This window comes from Camelina sativa, chromosome 2, assembly GCF_000633955.1.
Source record: "Camelina sativa cultivar DH55 chromosome 2, Cs, whole genome shotgun sequence".
NCBI lineage: Eukaryota > Viridiplantae > Streptophyta > Magnoliopsida > Brassicales > Brassicaceae > Camelina > Camelina sativa.
The window spans coordinates 2,805,949-2,827,544 of record NC_025686.1 but is presented as its reverse complement, the minus strand read 5'-3'; the positions used below and the strand labels follow the sequence as shown (position 1 = coordinate 2,827,544).

General features: G+C 36.1%; 6 protein-coding genes across 6 annotated transcripts; 5 read left to right on the top strand and 1 right to left on the bottom strand.

The window, feature by feature from the left end:
* LOC104747692 lies at window positions 496-2,710 on the top strand. Its single transcript, XM_010469371.1, has 3 exons — window positions 496-685; window positions 927-1,746; window positions 1,810-2,710. The coding sequence occupies exons 1-3, from the start codon at window positions 496-498 to the stop codon at window positions 2,708-2,710; spliced, it is 1,911 nt and encodes a 636-aa protein (XP_010467673.1).
* On the bottom strand, window positions 3,081-3,523 carry LOC104747682 (uncharacterized protein At4g04775-like). Its single transcript, XM_010469362.1, has 2 exons — window positions 3,428-3,523; window positions 3,081-3,359 (listed from the first exon to the last, which is right to left on the bottom strand). Exons 1-2 carry the CDS (start codon window positions 3,521-3,523, stop codon window positions 3,081-3,083), a joined length of 375 nt encoding a protein of 124 aa, XP_010467664.1.
* Window positions 9,725-16,430, top strand: LOC104747675. The gene is made up of 3 exons (XM_010469354.1): window positions 9,725-10,043; window positions 15,445-15,988; window positions 16,076-16,430. Exons 1-3 carry the CDS (start codon window positions 9,725-9,727, stop codon window positions 16,428-16,430), a joined length of 1,218 nt encoding a protein of 405 aa, XP_010467656.1.
* Window positions 11,804-12,454, top strand: LOC104746625. The gene has a single exon (XM_010468148.1). It carries the CDS (start codon window positions 11,804-11,806, stop codon window positions 12,452-12,454), a length of 651 nt encoding a protein of 216 aa, XP_010466450.1.
* On the top strand, window positions 13,655-14,245 carry LOC104715878. The gene has a single exon (XM_010433249.1). The coding sequence runs from the start codon at window positions 13,787-13,789 to the stop codon at window positions 14,108-14,110; it is 324 nt and encodes a 107-aa protein (XP_010431551.1). The 5' UTR covers window positions 13,655-13,786; the 3' UTR covers window positions 14,111-14,245.
* Window positions 19,705-21,595, top strand: LOC104715850 (polyubiquitin-like). Its single transcript, XM_010433227.2, is given in 2 exon segments — window positions 19,705-19,815; window positions 20,073-21,595. A coding segment is annotated over 1 exon segment (1,374 nt). The 5' UTR covers window positions 19,705-19,815; the 3' UTR covers window positions 21,447-21,595.

The following is a 21,596-nucleotide window of genomic DNA, read 5'->3' as shown; positions in this document are numbered from 1 at the left end:
TGTGTTCTAACATTTTGTACATGTTATACTAAATTCAGGAATAGTTTCTGTTTTAAATAGTTTAGGGGCCGGAAATACTGAATTCTACAAAATTCAGAATTTGTATTCTACGGTTTACTCTATGTTCTAAACGTTTTAGTATAATATTTCTACGGTTTACTCTATCTTCTGAAATCTTTAGAATATGTTTTATTCTTTTTACTCTATCTCTGAGAAAATTAGTTGACATCTACTACGGAAAAGCAGATTGTATACTCTGAAACTTTTAGTGATTGCTAAATATAGAAAGTGAATATTTGGAATAGGAAACTGAATATTTATCTAATAATTAGGTAAAATCGTAATAATTTGTTAAGATTGTGTTCTACAAAATTTAGAAATAGTTTTCTAATGATTTTAGAAATTTTTAAAACAACCCTAACAACAACCCTAATCGTTTTCGTTTAGTGGAGTGTTAAACCGTTTTCTCCCATTTCTTTTCACCATTTTTGAGCCATGGCAATGCACATCTATGTTAAGAGTGGAGAGTGGAGATTGTTTGACAATCATGAGTGGAGATTTATTATTGATGAAGACAATCGTGGAAGATTACTAACTTTGGAATCGAGTACAACACATGAAGAATTGAAGATTATGGTTTTAGAAGCCTATGGAGTAGAGCCTAGTATGGTTGATATGGAGCTAAGTTTTTTACCCACAGATCTCACTGCTGATTGTCCTCTTGTTGTTATGATGAATAATAGTCAGGTCACAAATTTTCTTTCATACTATAAAAAAAAGAAAACAGTAAATTTGTGTGTGACATTCAAAGGTGGTGTTGAGGATGTTGGGAGCAAAGTCATATTGTATTTGAATAAAGAACCAGGGGTTTCAAGTGTTGAAGATGGCGATGGTAGACCGAATGAAAACCTTTATNTTATTTGTAGGTACTGATGATGCCAAACGGAGGGATGTTTTAGGGAAGAAAACATCCGACAAAAACGCCGGTTATGGTGTTGGAACGTCGTTGAAAGGTGTGAGCGTAAGGAAGGGTCAATATTTCAAAAGAAAAGAAGTGTTACAAGCAGCAATGGAGTTGTATGCTATGAGGTACAACTGTGACTACAGGGTTACGAAATCTGATACAGTATTCTGGTGTATACGCTGCATAGAGGATGTTTGCAAATGGAGTCTTCGTGCTGAGTGTTTAAATGGGTCTACCTATTTCAAGATCAACAAGTTTGTGGGGGACCATACTTGTGCTCCTTCGAAGAAGAAGAAATTTTATAGGACACCTTCAGCTAAAACAATTGGACATCTCATTATTCAGAATTATGAGGGTGTATTGGAAGGGCCTAAACCGAATGATATCATTAATATTATTCGTACAGAGTATGGTTGTAATTTAACTTACTCTCAGGCATGGGAGTCTCGCGAGTATGCAGTGAATGAAGTTAGAGGAATCCCTGAGAAGAGTTATGGTAAAATACCAAAATACTTGTACATGATACAAGAAGCGAATCCGGGTACCTATACAAATTATGAAGTTGATTGCGACAGTAGATTCAAATATCTGTTTATGTCTTTTGGTCAGTCAATAAGAGGATTTTACAAGGGAATGAGGAAAGTTATTGTGGTTGATGGAACATTTTTGAAGAACAAATACAAAGGAGTTCTACTAGTTGCTACAGCAGTAGATGGGAACTCTAATTTGTATCCAATAGCATTTGGAATTGCTGATTCTGAGAATGATTCTTCATGGGCGTGGTTTTTTGAGTAACTAAAGGTTGTTATTGGAGATGAGAAAGATTTATCTTTCATTTCAGATAGGCATGTGTCAATTAGCAAATCACTTGATAAAATCTATCCATTGTCTACTCATGGTATTTGCATCAACCACTTGATTGGTAATGTTATTACATATCACAAGGGAAGGGGTGTGGCTGATTTGGTTTCAAGAGCGTCTAAAGCTTATAGAGTTGGTGAGTTTCAAAAACTTTTTGGAGACATTTGCAACATCAGTCCTGCGATTGGAGAGTACCTAGAGGATGTTGAGGTTAAAAAATGGGCTCGATGCCATTTCCCTGGATACAGATATGACCAGAACACAAACAATGCTGCAGAGTCGATCAATTCAGCTTTGAGATCACCTAGAGAGTATCCAGTAATCCCTTTACTAGACAGCATCAGAGAGATGTTAACACGCTGGTTTTTTGAGCGAAGAGAATTAAGTGCCAAGCAGAAAGATCCTTTAACTGTTAAGGTGGAGAAAAAGATGTCAAGAAGAATAGTGAAAGGTAAATACTTTAAAAGTTATCCGATTGGAAGAAACATAATACAGGTCAAAGCGCATGGGGTAGACTTTGTGGTTGACTTGGAGAGAAGGACATGTACATATGGGAAGTTCCAAATGGGCAAACTCCCTTGCAGACACGCCATCAAAGGAGCTGTTGATATAGGCAATGATCTATATCCATATGCTGATGATATGTATAGCACTACCAGTTGGAGAGAGTACTATGAGGAGACTGTTAATCCAATAGGTATTCCAGAGAACGAATGGGGCGTCCCCGACCACGTTGAGGCTGCAAAAGTTTTACCACCTGAATCAAGAAGACACCCTGGTAGACAAAGGAAACGAAGACATGAAATGGTGGAAGACAAGATAAGAGCGTCTCAACAATCACAATCGTCAAAGAGACACAAGTGTAGCCATTGTGGTAAAGAATGACACAACCGATCAACATGTGATGTCCCAATATAGGTAAGGTGGCTTGTTTTATTCTTTGTTATGATTTTAAACCATTCCCAGTTTATTTTTCAAGAAGACACCCTGGTCAAATATTTCGTTTCTAGTTTTTGTTTAAACTCTATTCTTGAGTTTTCAAGACTGACTTATACATTTCATTATTCTCAGTTTATGGTTGATTTATTCATTTCTACTTTTTGTTTAAACTTTATCATACACAAACAAATTCGGCCAAAAAATTATGATCATTGTGATAGGTTAACAAACCATAATTTGAAGGTGAAGGTCAAAAGGGAAAAAAGCAAACAAATTTCAAAAAAAAAAAAAAAAAAACATGATCATGTTCATACGCTCAACCTAGTAATTTGCTGCATCCAATCATGAGCATGCACAATATCACTAAGATCACCATCATCTTCTTATTGGTGGCTTTTGCTTCAGCCAAAACATCCTCTATCTTCTCAAATATCTCCTTTTCCATCTTCTCATAAACTATTTTCTCAAACTCCAATCTCTCAGTTTTGAAATCTTTATGGTGCTTCTCAAACTCAATATTCTTTGCAGTTAGTGTCTCTATCTCATTGACTAAAGCCTCATCAACCCATTTAAAGGTGTGATCATTGTTCCTAAGCTACAAGAATCCCAACTGTTATAATCAAAAATTAAAAATATATAAAACGTGTAAACAAATCAATTTACCTTGTTTGATGCAGCAAATCCACAACGATAGTATCTCCGGTAAGGATTGGGATCAGACTTTGATATAAGTGCTATAATTTCTTCCCGCACCAACATCTCCTTGGAACACCAACCACTCTTACTCTTGCACGGGAACTATTTGATCCAGTCGAATTGCTTGATACATTGCTCATCTTCTTCTCGCAATCGATAGGGTACTAGGTCGATATTAGGTTTCTTAAAATTTGGGATTTATGTGTTTCTTTGTAAAGAATCGGGTTAAGTTTATATTTTATGATTAGCTCTTAAACCAAATTAAAGAAACTCGGTTTGGTTTTAAACGAAATTAAAGAAAGTCAGATTTTGGTTTTAAACGAAATTAAAGAAAGTCTAGTTTGGTATTAAACCAGACTTAAAAGTATGTTTATTGGTTTGATAGAATTGGTGAAGAAACCATCGACATCCTAAAAAGATGAAACAAAAATCATATCATATATTAAGCTAAAACAAAAATTATATCATATATTAAGCTAAAACAAAAATCATATCATATATTAAGCTAAAAAAAAAAATCATATCATATATTAAGATAAAACAAAAAAAAAAACCAAAGTCATAGAATGTGTCAAACTAAAAACATACTAAAAAGATGAAACAAATCAGTCAATTTCGATATGGTGAGACTCAGACTTTGGAGGGACATAGTTCTTCATACGCTCAAGTAATATTGGATCCTTTGCAGCTTCCCACAGATCGACAGCAATCTTCAAGCGCGCATATTTGATGTTCTCATCGCTCATCAAATCCAAACTTAGAGATTGCATATGACACTCGATGTATTTCAATGCATAGACCCCGCAATCGCTATTCGACTTATTCAAATCGGAGAGCACCTTCAAGTCTATGATTTCATATGGTGTCAAAAGAGATGCTTTTCCATTCACCTTTGCATTAATTTCTTTCAAAATCCTTGGGATGCACGTTGCGAAACACTCAACATACCTTCTATTCTTGTGTCCAGCACAGTCGAAGACTTCAACAGTTCTTAAGACGAAGTTAACACAAACAGAAATCCAGTTGTTGCCGTTGACGCAAATCGGAGCGTATATCCTGTCAACATATGTACCCCATTGTTTTCCTGTCTTTCCGTGAGAAGGAAACTCACCATTAGCATACTCGAGAAGTCTACTATCCCATTTGTGCTGCCGCTTTGTTTTCAAGTACTTGGTGTATTCCACTTTGATTCTCTCACTGAACATGCAATTCATGAAACCCACACGGTCTGACTTCATTCGACCTAAGGATGTTTTCTCCTGGAATAAATACATCATCGCATCCATTTCCTTGAAAACAAATAAAAGTGAAATTTAAATTTAACCATGGTAAAATAATGAACAAATTAAGTAGTGAAAAAATCAAGTTTATACTTACTTGATTGTGCAGCCACTTGTTGTGAGAAATGACACGATCGAGCAATTCATGATTAATTACCGATGGACCCAACTTAAGTTGCTCGTAACTGTGAAACAAATAGTAATTAGTAAGCTAAAAAATTTAAAAATCTGGACAATTATAAAATCGATGCTTAGAATAAAAATTAGAAGACGTACCCAAGATTCCTTTGCCATGCTTCCAAAGCATTCCATCTAACATCGGATACAAAAACCATATCAGCATCTTCCTCATACTTTCCCGCGTCTGTAGGATCAACATCGGGTACACGAGGTTTTTGCAAAAGATGTCCTAATGTTTTCTCTAAGAAATCTTGAGTGCTCAATAAATCTTGACTCTCGATATTAAGGTCTATGACACCCGATTTGGTGAACAAATCATCGAAAACAAAGTTGTCTTCCTGTCAATGAAAAGATCAAACAAAGTTTAATGTTTGCAAACAAATAAATCCAAACAAAGTTTAATGATTACAATACAATACATAAATTCACAAAGACAATTACAATACTTAAGTTTACAATTAGCCGAATAATTTCAAATAAATTACAAAGCCGAATGTTTTAAAAAAAAACAAAAATACATAGCCGATTTCCAAAACATTAAATCGAAGACAAGTTTTACCAAGTTACTTTTTACGTACCAAACTCTTTGGTTGAACGGATGGTGATTTCCCCTGTTTCAAAAATAAAAGTCAAAAAGTTTGACGAAATCATTACATATACAACACCAAAGCATATAAATTATTTATTGACTTACCACATCTTTTGGTTTAAAGGATGTGGTGTGGCTTGTGTCGAAGTTGATGCTATAGTCGATAGTATCTCCTTCACTTCTGATACATCCTCCTCCACCTTCTTCAATCGCTGGCTTATTTCTTCCTTAAAAGGCTTGAAAGAAGCTTCAAACATACCTTTAATGAATGACTTTATTTCTTCATCAAAACCATGAGTGAACGACGTTGCGGCTCGCTGACATAGGAGTTGCATTTTTCGACTCTCTGCACCATGATCAATCTGCTTCGTCTTTCTCTTCTTCATGCTTGATACTCCCACATTTACATCTTGCTTCCTCTCGCTACTCTCCAACCCAGACAATTGATTGTCTCCATCACTTTTCTTTTCAACATGATCATCTTCATTTACAACCTCCTCTATCTTCTCTTCTTCACCATCATTAGTTTCTACATGACCCCACTCATGGTCTCTAAAATCGTAACCAGATCGCACCAAATCGTTTATGTTTTGGACTCCCACATCATCGATCTCATCACGCCTAAAAACTCTATATCATCGATTATGTCACAATTTACTGACCTTGAGATGTATGGATGAACGATATCCTACCAAAAAAAAAGTAACAAAACTTTTGGTTAAGCAATAGTAAAAAAACAGAACCATATTCAGACCATGACAATTAAAGAAGAATAGAGAATAAATTACTAACCTTTGGTCCAAACGATTGCTCTATGATGATAATGTCTTGATAAGACACTTTTGCAGCTCCCTTCCAGTTAGAACATTTAGCACCGTTTGTGAATTCCTTGTTGATCTTTTTTTCCAACAATTCTCCAATCACTGGAATTGCTTCCATAACCCATACTTGAAGTGCAAAGGAGAAGCCATTAAGAATATAATTGTTGGTCTTCTTCAACTCCTTTCTTGTGTCCATGATCGAGGTCACAAGGTAGTCAAAAGAATGTAAACCCCAAGGATAAGCTCTCAACTTATCAAGATCCATCACCAACTTGATGTATGAGAGAGGGATCTTTTTCTTCTCGTCCTTAGCCATTACCAAACCAGCTATGACGCACACATATACAAATCTTAGCTTGTCTTCAGGTTCCCACTTGGGAGCTTCTACTAGGTGCACATCCATCAGCCTCTTAATGGTAATCTCCCCATCTCTCTTCAATAATCTAGCCCAAAAACCTTTGTCCTTCTTCCAACTGTCTTCATTCCAAGATTTCAAATCTAACTTGAAATCATCCTTGCATTTGAGTCCAGTGACTGCATAATATTCTTGCATCGAAAATCTCATTGGCTTCCTTCCAAACACAAACCAAAGCTCATGTTTCTTATCTGTGATCAACTGTCGAGACATAATGCTGTGTATCAAACGCGCAGAGTACCCTAACCCATTCTCGTAGATGGCAAACAAATTTGCAAACACTGGATCACTCTTCACTTTCTCATACTCTGTTGGCAAAGCATCTTTGATTCTTGTCAAGATAGACATTCTGCAGCTATTGTTTATCTACTTCACTTGTGGTTCATCACCGTATTTGAAAATGCGATTAGGATACTCAACGCCTGAACAAAAGATTAACAAAAAAAAAAATCAAACACAACAATAAGAGTTGTTATAAATAACAGAAAAAGCTCTCAACAGAGAAAAAAAAAACAAATAACAAAATTTATAAAAGTGCCTGATATCACTTTGCTTGATCCGTCTTTGCCATCCATGTTCAACAAGCTAATATTGCTCATATACACCTAACATGCGAAACATAAAACATATTACTATCAAATAACTACTAAACCAAACATGAAACCAAGAACAGTTCATAAGCGATCAAACCAACTTTTAAATCTAACAAAATTGACAACTTAATACAAAACGTAGCGACCACCAACTCAAGCTATCAAACCTATTACAATCAAATAACTATCAACCCAAAAATGAAACCAAGAACAGTTCATAAGCGATCAAACCAACTTTTAAATCTAACAAAATTGAAAAACTATGAAACAATTAGATCAAGATGAACCAAGACAAGCAAGACAGCGGAACGTGTCAGATTAGACAACCCCCAAAGAGAGAGATCAAAGGGAGGTTACTACTTAATCAAAGATGACGAAAGATAAGAGACAAGCCAAACATGAAACATAAAACATATTTCTATCGAATAACTATCAAACTCATCCACTACTTGAAAACAAGATCAACCCCAACCAAGAAACAGAGTGATTTACAAACTAACAACTCTATTCAACTCAGAGAAGCTCCCCCACAACCACAAACCCCCAAAAATACAACCCTGTACAAAAGGGGACGAATCAGAGAGAATCAAGAAAATCCAAAAGCAATAATTTTTTTTTTTTTTGATGTGTTATCCCTTTGTAGAGAGGCTTCCCAGAAACAAGAAGAGAGGAAAAAAGCAAGACAGAGGAACGTGTCAGATTAGACAACCCCCAAAGAGAGAGATCAGAGGGAGGTTACTACTTAATCAAAGATGACGAAAGATAAGAGACAAGCCAAACATGAAACATAAAACATATTTCTATCGAATAACTATCAAACCAAACATGAAACCAAGAACAGTTCATAATCAATCAAATCAACTTTTAAATCTAACAAAATTGAAAAACAAGACAAGCATTGCAACAATTTCAATGTTCTCATCTCTCATAGCTCAATTTAGTAAAACAAATTCAAAACCGATTAAGAAAATCAACATGCAACTCCTAAATCTATAGAAATTGAGAATTCTAGAGTGATTTACATTGTACTATGAAGCCGAATTTCAAACGATGTGAAGAAAATCAAACGATTGAGCGATGGGAGCAAACAAAATCATGGGAGCAAATAAAAACATAAGTCACAAGAATAAAAGAAAAACAAATCAGAAGGAGGACAAATCAAGAAAGAAGATTCGCCCAGATGAGAAAAGAATGATAAAAAGAAACTCACCGCCGTCGATTAATCGGGAGAACAAGCCGAAAAACACCCCAGCCGTCGCTGTTTTTTTTTGTTTCTATACGATTTGGTAAAAAAAATAATTGGGAGTGAAAAAGGTTTTCATTCCTTTTCAGTGTAAAAAACTCGGGTACGTGTAGAGGTTTCTGTATCGCAATTTTTATTTCCTTTTAATTTTTAATTTTTTGTGAATAATTTAAAATGATTTTATTGTATTTTCGTTTATATTAGGTGGTTTTAAAAGTGAAGGTAAAATTGAGTTTTTATTAATATAAAACCTATTTCACCAAACCTAAAAAAAAAAGTATAGATTGACATTTTTTGAAAAAATGTCATTTTTTCCAATTTTCCCTTATTTTTATCAGATTTTATTAAATAAAAATTAGTGTTTTTAAAAATATCTCAAATAAACCAAATTAAATATGTTTACTTCAGTTTCGAATTTAAATGCCCACTTTTTATGGTAACAAATTTAAAATGATTTTCATAAATATAGATAGTTATTGTTTTTATATTTAATTTTGTTTTGTTTATACTAAAGATCCAAATCTTTTAATCAAGATCCGAATGGATAGTTTTCGGGTCCAAGTAAAATCCACTTTACTGTCTTTAAATCTGTTTGGACACAACTTTAATCAAATTGGATTATTGCGATTAGGTTAACCAATCAAGCCTTTAATTATGATTTGAAAACGGTCCGATTACGGTTCAAATAAGTTATGGTTTGATTTTAGTCATGTCTAGTGTGGAAGGAAGGTATGACTTGCTGATATTGCCAAAATAATTGTTTCTAAGACGAATATTTATAACTAATAAAAAATATTTCCGTTGGCAATCGATCTCTATTAAATAGGATTATTAATCATTAGAGCATGTGCAATGACAATATTATTTAGCATTTTCTTAAATTTTTGGAGGGTGTGAGAGTCCTACTAAACATGTTCTTATAGTTAAATTTACAAATATGAACAAATTTACTTTTCTCATCTCAAAATTTCTATAAAGTATAATATACTGTATATATTGTTCTTATTTTTGAAGGTTTTTTTTACTTTATTTTGTAAAGTAGTATATTTAAAATATATATATATATATATATATTATTTTTTTAGAAGCTATGCCTCCTTTTTAAGGCCAAATTCAATCTAAATTTTCTTTACAAAAACCATTATGAAATTTCTCGTCGAGATTCTCAGTGGCTCATCGTTCGAGATTGAAGTGGATTACAAGGATACATTGTTAGAGGTAAAACAGAAGATCGAGAAGTCTCAACGTATCCCAGTTTCAAAACAAACCCTTATCGTCGACGGCGTTGTTATTCTTCGAGAGGATCTCAACGTCCAACAATGCCAGATCGTCCACGATTCTCTTCTCCAACTCGACGTGTCTTCTGACGAGAACCCTAATGACAACGGTGACGATCAAATACCCCAAATCGAGCAACCTCCAGAACCGTGGATTCCAGTTGAAGAGTACTTTGAGGGGCAAGGTTGGCCTTTGACAACCGATGAGATCAAAAAGATTTATAGTTATCAGACAAAGACAACCCAAGGGATCAGTAAGATTCAAGATTCGCATGTGATGGTAAGAGGCAACAAGAGAGTCTTGACAAGAGTGAAGATTGAGAGCAACGATAACAATGATCAAGTGCTTCAAATCAATCAAGCTCAATATTCGCCTTGGAAGCCTCTCCGAAGATGAGAGGTTGATGCACAGTAGATCTTTGGAAATCTTTCATTATTATCGTCAATATATTTATTTAAAAGTTAATTAGTTTAGATAGTTATGAATTATTTTATATTGTATCTAAGGTTTTGGTTTTTCTTTAATAAATAAAAATCACTGATTAATATAAAAAGTTATCTTTCTGCAACATCATCGATAATAATACTAACAAATCATAATTTTCACCACTTTACTAAAACTTCAAAGGACATGAGCACATGACTTGAGAGAAAAAAAACCTAGTCGAAGCAGAACCCTAAGATTATATATGGTGTGTTCATGATTTCTCTTCTCTTTTTTTTTTTTTCTTTCATTTCCAAATTGATACACTCACATCAGATAAAATAGCCCTGGGCATTCGGGTATTCGGGTCGGGTTCGGGTAGGAACCGATCGGGTTCGGGTTTTTCGGGTAGAAGAGTTTAGGACCCATTAGAGTAAACAGAAAATATCGGTTCGGGTTCGGTTCGGGTCTTACCGAGTTTGGGTTGGTTCGGATCTAAAATTTTAGAACTTACAAATACCCGAAAAAATCAGATATCATTCGGGTTCGGGTATTTTGTACCCGATTACCCAAAATTTAACCCAAAAACCTGAATTTTACCTGATTACCCGGAAATTTTAATGTTAAATATTAAAATAAAATTTTTAAAATTATTTTTTAAAAAAGATTGGTTAATTTAAAAAAAATTATAGCTAAACATTTCAATATAATTTTGGTTATTTTGAGTATTTTCATTATTTTGCTCTAGGAAAAAATAATATTTTTGAATTTTAAATTGTAACTTTGAATAACTATGTTATAAAATATATATATATATATATATAACTAATATTCTCTATATATGATTTTATTTCGGGTATGTCTGTACCCATTCGGTTTTCGGTTCGGTTCCGGCTTCGGTTCCAGTTCTTCGGGTTTAGGAGATTAGGACCCAATACGGTATTCTACCGGTTTCGGGTTCAGATTCGGGTCTATATTTTCGGGTCGGTTCCGGTTCGGGTTTTCGGGTCCGGTTTTTTTGTCCAGGCCTAAGATAAAACAAGGAAACTTCAATAACAAGATACATCTAACGAGGCAGAACAACACAACAAAATTGGAAACTTGAATAATAAGTTACATTTAATTCACAACAAGAGAAAAAACAAACCTAATCGACGGCAAAAGAAGAATATGCTTTCATTAGATATCGCATGGGAACCGAAGGATGAATAAAGACGGTCGAACAGAGCCGGGTCAACTTTTCGGGCTAATGGGTCGGATCTAAATGTAATTTCTTTAAAACGCTGCGTTTTCAACCATCTTATTTGGAGTTGAATTGTAACAAAGTAATGCTTACTTACAACCGTCGGATCATTTTAGTAAAAGGAAGTTTCGACGGTTAAGATTCTTTGATGAGGCTTTTCACAGACTTAAAAGTAATAGATATTTCTCTTTCTCCCTCCTATCTTCACTCTCTTGTTCATTTAGTATCTCTCAGACTCTCTCATTGATATTGTCATATTGAACACCATTGATTCAACTATGGATGTGTTCTTCGAAACTCAGTGTGGTAAAAAGTTCTGCATTGAATTGGGTTACTGGGACACAGTGTCGGAGATCAAAAAGAAGATTGAGAAGTATCAACGTATCCCAGTTCTGATACAAACCCTTGTCTTCCAAGGCAACGTTCTTCAAGACCATCTTTATATCGGAAAATGCAAGATTCTCCACAACTCTCGAGTTAAACTCTTCGTCTCTCCTTACCCTTATAACCCCAACGATCCAGTTCTTCAATCGGAGCAATCTCCAATACTGTCAAACCCAATCGGTGATCTCATCTACGGTGAGGATTTGCCTTTGACAACCGAAGCTGTCTTGAATATTCGACTTTTCTTCCCTGTGAAAACCGATGAAATATACGTTCAAGATTCGCCGGTGAGCAACAACGATCAATCTCCACCGTCAGACGCAGCGAAACAGATCATCATCAACGGTCATCAAGATTCGACTGTGACGGTTCATCAAGAACTTCAAACCGAGCAATCTCCACCGTCATACTCAGTTAAACTGAAGATTATCATTCAATATTCGCCTGTGAAGGTGAGGCCAGTCTCTAGCAACATTGCATGTCCATACATAGGAAAAAAAAAACGTTACTGTATTGAAGGTTTAGCTCTCAGTAGTCTCATATGATAGCTTTTAGTCTTTCTTGAAGTTTTTTGCTTTGTTCAAAGTTTGCTTTGGATTTCACAGCTTTCTGCAGAAGACATGTAATTACCGATTTATAACTTTGAGCTGAAACTTGTTGTTATTGAATTACCTCTTAATTAGCTTTAAGTTTCTCTGCATTCTCCGAAAATAAATTTTTTCGATCGGATTGTATATAAAACAAATCCTGCATTTCAGGGAAGGAACAGATCATATCAAACAAATCAATCAGTGTGACTTGAGAAGGTTATTAGAAGTTTAGAATCACAATCTACGAAATATTGAAAAGAGTTTACAAAACTACTAACTCAAGCAACAGTATAGAGCCGAAGCAGAATCTCAATCACGATGGTTGTGTTTACCAAAATACAACAGTGTTTTGTTCCAAAGTTGAATCTCGATCCCTCAGATTGAACAAGAAACTTCTGATCTAATGAATCTCACTATTAAGATAAATTTTAATCGATAAAACGAGGCAGAACAACCTTAAAATAGGAAAACAAAACAACCCTAATAGAAAACTTCATCAACAAGTTACATTTCATTTACATCAAGAGGGGAAAAAAAATCAAAGAAATATAAAGAAGATGAGTTGCTAAAGTTTTTAGAATTGATATGGAGTATTATTTATATGTAGGTTAGTTAAGAAGATGAATTAAGCTAAAGTTTTTAGAATTTTATAGCTCAATATTTCATGCAGCTGTACCATAAGAAAATATGTGACTAATTCTTTTCTCAACGAAATAGTCAAAACTTACACTGAATTTTTTTTAACCAATTCAAAATTTAGTTGTAAATTAGTCAAAAAAACTTATGAGTTATGACCACAAAATATTCGACGCAAAATGGTCTAATTAATTGATCAGTTACGGACCACATATATAACTGTTTTAAAATGGTAAGAGATTCTCTAATTGTTGACGAACTCAAATGTTTGACAACAACTGATCAAACAAACATTTATGAAAAAATTATTTGACACAGTGGTCAATATTTACTTACCATATAGACCACTCTGTATCCATTGCACCTAGTCAAATATTATTTTTAGATTAATTAAAATATTACTAGTACTAATCAACAACTGGTCAAAAGTATTTTGACCAAACGCTGACCACTCTTCAAGTATCATTTAACCTAAATCTTCTATTGACACAAACTCCATCCTACTTCCACTTCATTTCTCTTCTCCTCCCTTCACATCTCTCACTCTCCCCATCACATCCAAACTCCATCACGTTTTCTTTACAAAGCAATCACTTATTTATTTTTTATTTTTAATTGTTTTCTCATCGATCAGCTTTTATCAATACAAATATGAAGTTTCTCGTGGAGATTAAGAATGGCTCATCGTTCGAGATTGAAGTAGACTACAAAGATACATTGTTAGAGGTCAAACAGAAGATAGAGGAGTCTCAGAGTATTCCTGTTTCGAAACAAACCCTTATCGTCGACGGTATAGTTATTCTTCGAGAGGATCTTAATGTCGAACAGTGCCAGATCGCTCACGATTCTTGTCTCCAGCTCGACCTTTCTTATGACAATAATCCTAATCACAACAACGATCAAATGCCGCAAACGGAGCAATCAGGTTGCAAACGGCGTAAGAAAGAGGAAGAGGAATACATGGATACATCATAAAAAAAAACTAATAATTTTATTTGTTATACTTAATAGGCAGATTCTGTTTGGTTTGGCAAAATTAAAATGGCAAAGTTGAATCTGTTTTAGAATATTTTGTGATGTATGCATCTCCTTGTTGATATACTCTTAATAAGAGAGAGAATATGGACATATGCTTCTATACTGTAAATTTTAATTTTACTTTTCATCTCTTCACTAAGAAATTCAAATGAAATGGTGTAGATGACTTGAGAATTAAAAAAATATATATTTGTGAATAAATGTTGCGGGATCTGACCTACAATCTTCAATTGATTCAACAACAATTAATACTGTAAACGAAATTGCACCACCGATTTAACCATTTCATGGAATAGTTACCGACTTACCATTATATCTGGTGGGGTAACTCTTGCCTTCAAAAAAATTTCGTTATGAATCAAAAGATACAAGTGTTTATATGAAGATTTCTCACTTCCTCACGGTTACAAACCAATCTTGTTACAACACAAAAAAAAAAAGACTAAGAATAAGAACAAGCCACTATGATCTCTGTTTTAAGTTGCAGAGTCGGTTTACGACTTACAATAAGACTAATAGCTCCTATCATATGATGACATGTGTCAGTGTCACCACTCATTAAGCTCGTCTCCACTGGAACAGAGTTTTATTAAAACTCGAAATCCTCTGCATCTACTAGCTAGAGTATTACTTAAAGTTACAGAAGTACATTATGCTACATTTAGTACCGTTAGATAAATTTAGTAAGAACGGCTATGGACGCTTTAGATTCTTCGGCGAGGCTTCATTGACTTATGAAACACGTAACCAAGAAGGCTACTATGGGCCAAGCCAAAATTAGGTCCATTTGATACGTGAATGAAGATGATATTAAAACCAAAATATGATAGAAACTTTCTTTACAAAACAATCACTTTATCTCTTGCTCGCTCTCTCTCTCTCTTAACTCCCTTCTTCAATCTTCACCAGTATCCATTGATCTTGAAACACCATTGACACAGTTATGAAGTTTCTCGTCGAGGTTCTAACTGGCTCATCATCGTTCAAGATTAAAGTAGGCAACAAGGATACATTGTTAAAGGTCAAACAGAAGATCGAGAAGTCTCAAGGTTTCCCAGTTTGGAAACAAACCCTTATCGTCGACGGCGTTGTTATTCTTCGAGAGGATCTTACCGTCAAACAATGCAAGATCGTCCAAGATTCTCTTCTCCAACTCGACGTGTCTTCTGACAAGAACCCTAATCACAACGGCGACGACAATCAAATGCCGCAAACCGAGCCATCTCCAACAGCACCGTGGATTCCAGTTGAAGAGTACTTTGAGAGGCAAGGTTGGCCTTTGACATCCGAAGAGATCAAAAAGATTTACAGTTATCGGTCTGAGACATCTCAAGAGATCAACACGAATCAAATGCTTCATCAAACTAAGCAATCTGAACTGTCAGACTCAGTCAACGAGACCGTTAACATTCAAGATTCGTATGTGAGCAAGAACAGCAACAACAACAACAACAACAACAGTGTTGTTGGTCAAGTGCCTCCAACGAAGCAATTTCTACAATCAAACTCAGTCAAAGAGATAACTAAGATTCAAAATTCGCCTGTGAAGAAGAGGATGGTAGTATTTGTGTCGCTCTATCCTGGTGAGTGTAAACCTGGAATTGTGGCGAATGTGAACCCTACGGATGCCGTGAAAAAACTGAGAGAGGAGATTGTTCAGAGAGGTGATATACAAAAACTGCATCAAGATGGGTATTTCTTTACGCACAAAAAGCAAGTATTGAACGAAGATCAGTCATACGAGTGGAACGGTGTTAAAGACGCGGATACAATTGTGTTGGTTCCCAGATATGTTATCCAACATATCAGTAAGATTCAAGAGAGAAGCAACAAGAATCAAGTGCTTCATCAAACCAAGCAATCTCCACAGCCATATTCAACAACGCATATCATCAACAGTTCTCAAGATTCGACTGTAAGGGTTCAACTGCCACAAACGAAGCAATCTCCCGCAGCGTATTTGAACGTCGTCGTCCCGAAGAAGAAGATTAAAGTAGTCGTGTTGCCATCTTCTGATGAGTGTAAAAGTGCGAAGAATAAAATCGAGGTGGATGTGAACTTGACGGATCAGGTGAAGATACTGAGAAACGTGTTGGCTGAAAGTCAAAGCAGGGGTGACTTAAATCTGCCTCAACAAGGATACTACTTTGCGAGAGCGCAGAAAGTGATGAACGAAGAGGAGTCATTCGATTCGAACGGTTTTACTGGTCCAACCGATGTAGTTTGGATGGTTCCACGACGTGTTACCATGCAATAGGTATGTTACTCGTGCCTCTTAACTCACACTTCTTTAGGTTCAGAAAAAAAAATATTCTTTAAACATTTTGTGTATGATACATTCAGCAACCAGAAAAGGTTATGTGGATTTTATCCTATCCGAGGTTTAACTCTGTGTATAGTTCTCAGTATTTCTTCAAGTTCTCTTGCTTTGTGTCAAAGTTTGCTTTCCATTTCACAGCTTTCTGCAAATATATTCAAAGATATGAGCTCAGACTTGCTGTTATTGATGATGACCTTTTGTTTTGACAATTATGAAATTTCTCAATGATGTTATTAGCTTAAACAGGACAGAAAGAGAAATATACATATACTGTTTGAGTAATGCCGGTTTTGTATTCAAACCAAGTAAGGAAATCAGAAGAACTTAACAGTCTAAACTAGATGGAATCAGTCTACTTTAGCTAATGGAGATGTTAGGTTAGTACTTAGTTGTTCAAGTGGCATGTAAGACTAAGCTATATAGTCTAGTACTATTAATTACTAATTAAGACTAGTGATAGTGTTTGTCTAGTTGTTGGTAAAAAATCAGAGAGTAGATTTAGTTTACTCTCTTTAGAAGTTTTGTATGTGTTATATTGTGTAAAAGAAGACATGAGAACAGTGTACTAGTTTGATGTCTCTCGAATTCTCTCAAACGTTTAAAGCTCGTTTTTCTAATACTCATCTAATCATACACTTAGAAACAGAGAAATGCAGAACAAGAAGAGAACAGAACCTGTAGCAGCACAATACACACATACCCTAATTGCAGCAAATACAACTGAGAAACACTAGCAGCACAAGAACAATGCTTTGTGTATCGTTAGGGCATCTCCAATGGAGTCTTTTTAATAGAGTCTCTTACAAAAAAAAGTGTAAAAAAATAAATCAAAAAGAAAAGAAAAGTGTAGAATCGTCGTCTCTCAACAGAGAGTTTTTAGAGATGGTAAGAAACCCTATTGTGGCGCATTCTGATTGGTTAACGTTTTTAGGACGAAAAAAGTTAATTTTTTTTTTCCGCGTGTCTGTTTCTCTAACCCGCAAACGTCTTTCTCGCTACTTTCTCTTCTCTCTTGGACGACAGCCGGTGATGGCAAAATCGAAGAGAACCGCAGCGATTTGCCTCATCCGCCGTCTGGGTCGGGAAATTGGAAGAGTACTCGCAACCGACGGTTTGTTATATTCCACTCTGCTTACGCTTCAGTACGGAAGCCAACCTCTTGTCTCCAAACGCTTCATCGGGTATTAATCTCTGGAACCAACCGAACCTATGCTTCTGGAAACCGCTTATGTTGGTGGTTGATACTCGCGTTCCTACTTTGTGATTTCTTGCGTTTAATTAACTTGTATGCAGAGATGTACTTCTGATTTTGTCTGCTTTTATCGATTGAGTCTGCGAATTGTGGTTTAGAATAGCGAATGAAACTTACATTTTGAGGTTATATGCTACGATTATGATGTATTCCTGTTGTTAATGTGAGAAAAAGACGATGATTTATTGTTCAACTATGCTATATGAAGCGTTAGAGATGAATTTGAATTTACTCGTTTGCTATATTGGTGCCTTGGAGTAGCTAACCATCTTAGTTTTTCAGGGTACTATGTTGTAATGCTTCGTGTAATTGAGTATTTTGATCTTCTCTGTAATGGTTGTTTGGTCACACAGCATTATTTACTTGGTATGATATATATCAGTCTCATCATTATTGTTTTTCGATATTTTTTTTGTTTTGTTTGTTTGTAACTTCATTTGTTTTGATATGCGATATTTTTAAGGTACCGGGTCGTCGATTCTAACCTTTCTACTTTTGAATATTAGCATGCTTCCATTTTATCTCTTAGGAGGTATACTAAACTTTTCTTTAACTGGTTGCCATCTTGATCACACTACTTAAGAGTTATGTTTTAATTGTTTCACAATGCTTGTTAGGTGGAATAGAAACTTCAGTCATCACAGAGGCTTTTGGAGAATTCATGTGAGAAGCAACTGATCCCAGCTCTAGATTTTTCATGTCAATTACGCAGGTGAGAAACCCTTTGTGTCACTACGCAGGTTGGTTTGTTGTTTCTTTCCTGCTGTCTCAATATGAATTAACTTTTATGGTGTCTTGTTCACCTCTCAAATGCATGAGATGAGATTTTACATTCTTTCTGCATTTAACTATTGAGGTACTCTATCTCATACTGCCATTGGTATATTCATTTTTGTATCTATGTTAGTCCAGTTTCTATGTTGCAGCAAAAACTAGCTCAGATGCTTTGCAGGCTAATCAAATTTGCTGAGGAATTCAACGTTGCTGTCTACATGACCAACCAAAGTTTACTTTACAGTAGCTTGATATAACGACATAAAGCATTGATTCTTGGGATTGCACTAACTTAACAAGGATCATTGTTTCATTTGGTTGTTGCAGTCATAGCCGACCCAGGTGGTGGAATGTTCATATCAGACCCAAAGAAGCCAGCAGGTGGAATTTTCATATCATATCCAAAGAAGTCAGCAGTGAGTTTTGTCAAGATTAAAACTAAATGTCCATGTTTAGTAATAGGCAGCACAAGAGCTGAAGAAGCCCACGAGTGTTGTATATGGGCCAGGCTCAAATGAACTCCATTGATATATGAATTATAAATAATACTAAACCGAGTCACACCAAAACCAAACCACTTGATACAAAAATACATTATCCGATGTTAATCATTGCAAAAAATTATCAGAGAAAAATGGATTATTTCACAATTTGTTTTGGATAAATAACTTATTTTTCCAAAAACATCTCTGATTTTTTAAAAAGCCCACTTGCATTTAGGAAAATAATAAAAAAGTATAAAAACCAAAAAACACAAAAAAAAACACACGAAGTTCTAGAAAAGACGAGATAATGAGTGCTTCAATTATTGCCAATTTTTCAGCTCCACCGTATATTCAAAAAAATAAAATAAAAATTAATAATAATCATAAATCGTAACGATCGTTAAAACTCAACGTCGGCTCCGTTAGAATTTGTGGTTGTCGATGTCGACACAAGTTGGTAACTAAACGGCGTTTAAAGTGGTTGCAGCAGGCGCACGAGTCGTGTTTATCAACTCAAGGCACAAAAATATATACTTTTCCTTAACCTAAAAATAAGGCCAAAATTAAAAAAAAGGAAAATAAAACTTTTGCGTGTAAACAACGCTCATCAATACACGTCATTATACATACGTGTCAAATTCTAATTCGTTATCGCTTCACCGCCTTAGCTTTCTCGTGACCGAGTCCGTCTTCATCCTTTTCTATAAATCAAATAACCCTAGAGCCTCTTCTTCCTCACAATTCAGATTCCAGTTTCTTCAAAACCTAAAAATCAAAACCTTCTCTCTAATCTCTCTCAATCGTGATCAAGGTAAACTTCAGATTCTGATTCTTCGTTTCTGTTTCGTACGTTCGTGAATTGAGTCTCTGTTCTCTGAATTCTCGTTTAGGGTTCGTAGTTTTCTTAGATCTATATGTTTTACGCGTTGATTAGTTGAATTTGATACCGATTCGATTCATATCATTCGTGATTTCTAAGATAGATCTGGTATTAGTTTCTTGATCGGATCTGATATTTTTATTTGGATTTGATCTTTGTATTGATCTTAGTTGTTTTCTGAATTACAGATGCAGATCTTTGTTAAAACTCTCACCGGAAAGACAATCACCCTCGAGGTGGAAAGCTCTGACACCATCGACAACGTTAAGGCCAAGATCCAGGATAAGGAAGGCATTCCTCCGGATCAGCAGAGGCTTATCTTCGCCGGAAAGCAGTTGGAGGATGGTCGTACCTTGGCCGATTACAACATCCAGAAGGAATCCACTCTCCACTTGGTCCTCAGGCTTCGTGGTGGTATGCAAATCTTCGTCAAAACCCTTACCGGAAAGACGATTACGCTTGAGGTGGAGAGTTCTGACACCATCGACAACGTGAAGGCCAAGATCCAAGATAAGGAGGGTATCCCACCGGACCAGCAGAGGTTGATATTCGCTGGAAAGCAACTCGAGGACGGTAGAACCTTGGCTGACTACAACATCCAGAAGGAGTCAACCCTTCATCTTGTTCTCAGGCTTCGTGGAGGTATGCAAATCTTCGTGTAGACTCTCACCGGAAAGACCATTACTTTGGAAGTGGAGAGCTCTGACACCATTGACAACGTGAAAGCCAAGATTCAAGACAAGGAGGGTATCCCACCAGATCAGCAGAGGTTGATCTTCGCTGGAAAGCAATTGGAGGATGGTCGTACCTTGGCCGATTACAACATTCAGAAGGAGTCAACCCTTCACTTGGTCTTGCGTCTCCGTGGAGGTATGCAGATCTTCGTTAAGACTCTTACCGGAAAGACGATTACTTTGGAGGTGGAGAGCTCTGACACCATTGACAACGTCAAGGCTAAGATCCAGGATAAGGAAGGTATCCCTCCGGACCAGCAGAGGTTGATCTTCGCCGGAAAGCAGTTGGAGGATGGTCGTACCTTGGCGGATTACAACATTCAGAAGGAGTCAACCCTTCACTTGGTATTGCGTCTACGTGGAGGTATGCAGATCTTCGTCAAGACTCTCACCGGAAAGACCATTACTTTGGAAGTTGAGAGCTCCGACACCATTGACAACGTGAAGGCTAAGATCCAGGACAAGGAAGGTATCCCTCCGGACCAGCAGCGTCTCATCTTCGCTGGCAAACAGCTTGAGGATGGTCGCACATTGGCTGACTACAACATCCAGAAGGAGTCGACCCTTCACTTGGTGCTAAGGCTTCGTGGTGGTATGCAGATCTTCGTCAAGACTTTGACCGGGAAGACCATCACACTGGAGGTTGAGAGCTCCGACACCATTGACAATGTGAAGGCTAAGATCCAGGACAAGGAAGGTATTCCTCCGGACCAGCAGCGTCTCATCTTCGCTGGTAAGCAGCTTGAGGATGGACGTACATTGGCTGACTACAACATCCAGAAGGAGTCTACTCTTCACTTGGTCCTTCGTCTCCGTGGTGGTTTCTAAAATGTCTCTTGTCGTTTCAGAAGAAGTTCCTTGTTCGTTCCTTTTAAAAACTAAGTGCTTTGTGTTTTGGGGTATTATAAAGCCCCCAGTTAAATAATTGTCTCTTTCAAATATCAAATCGAACTTCTCTATTGAAATCTTTCTACTCAT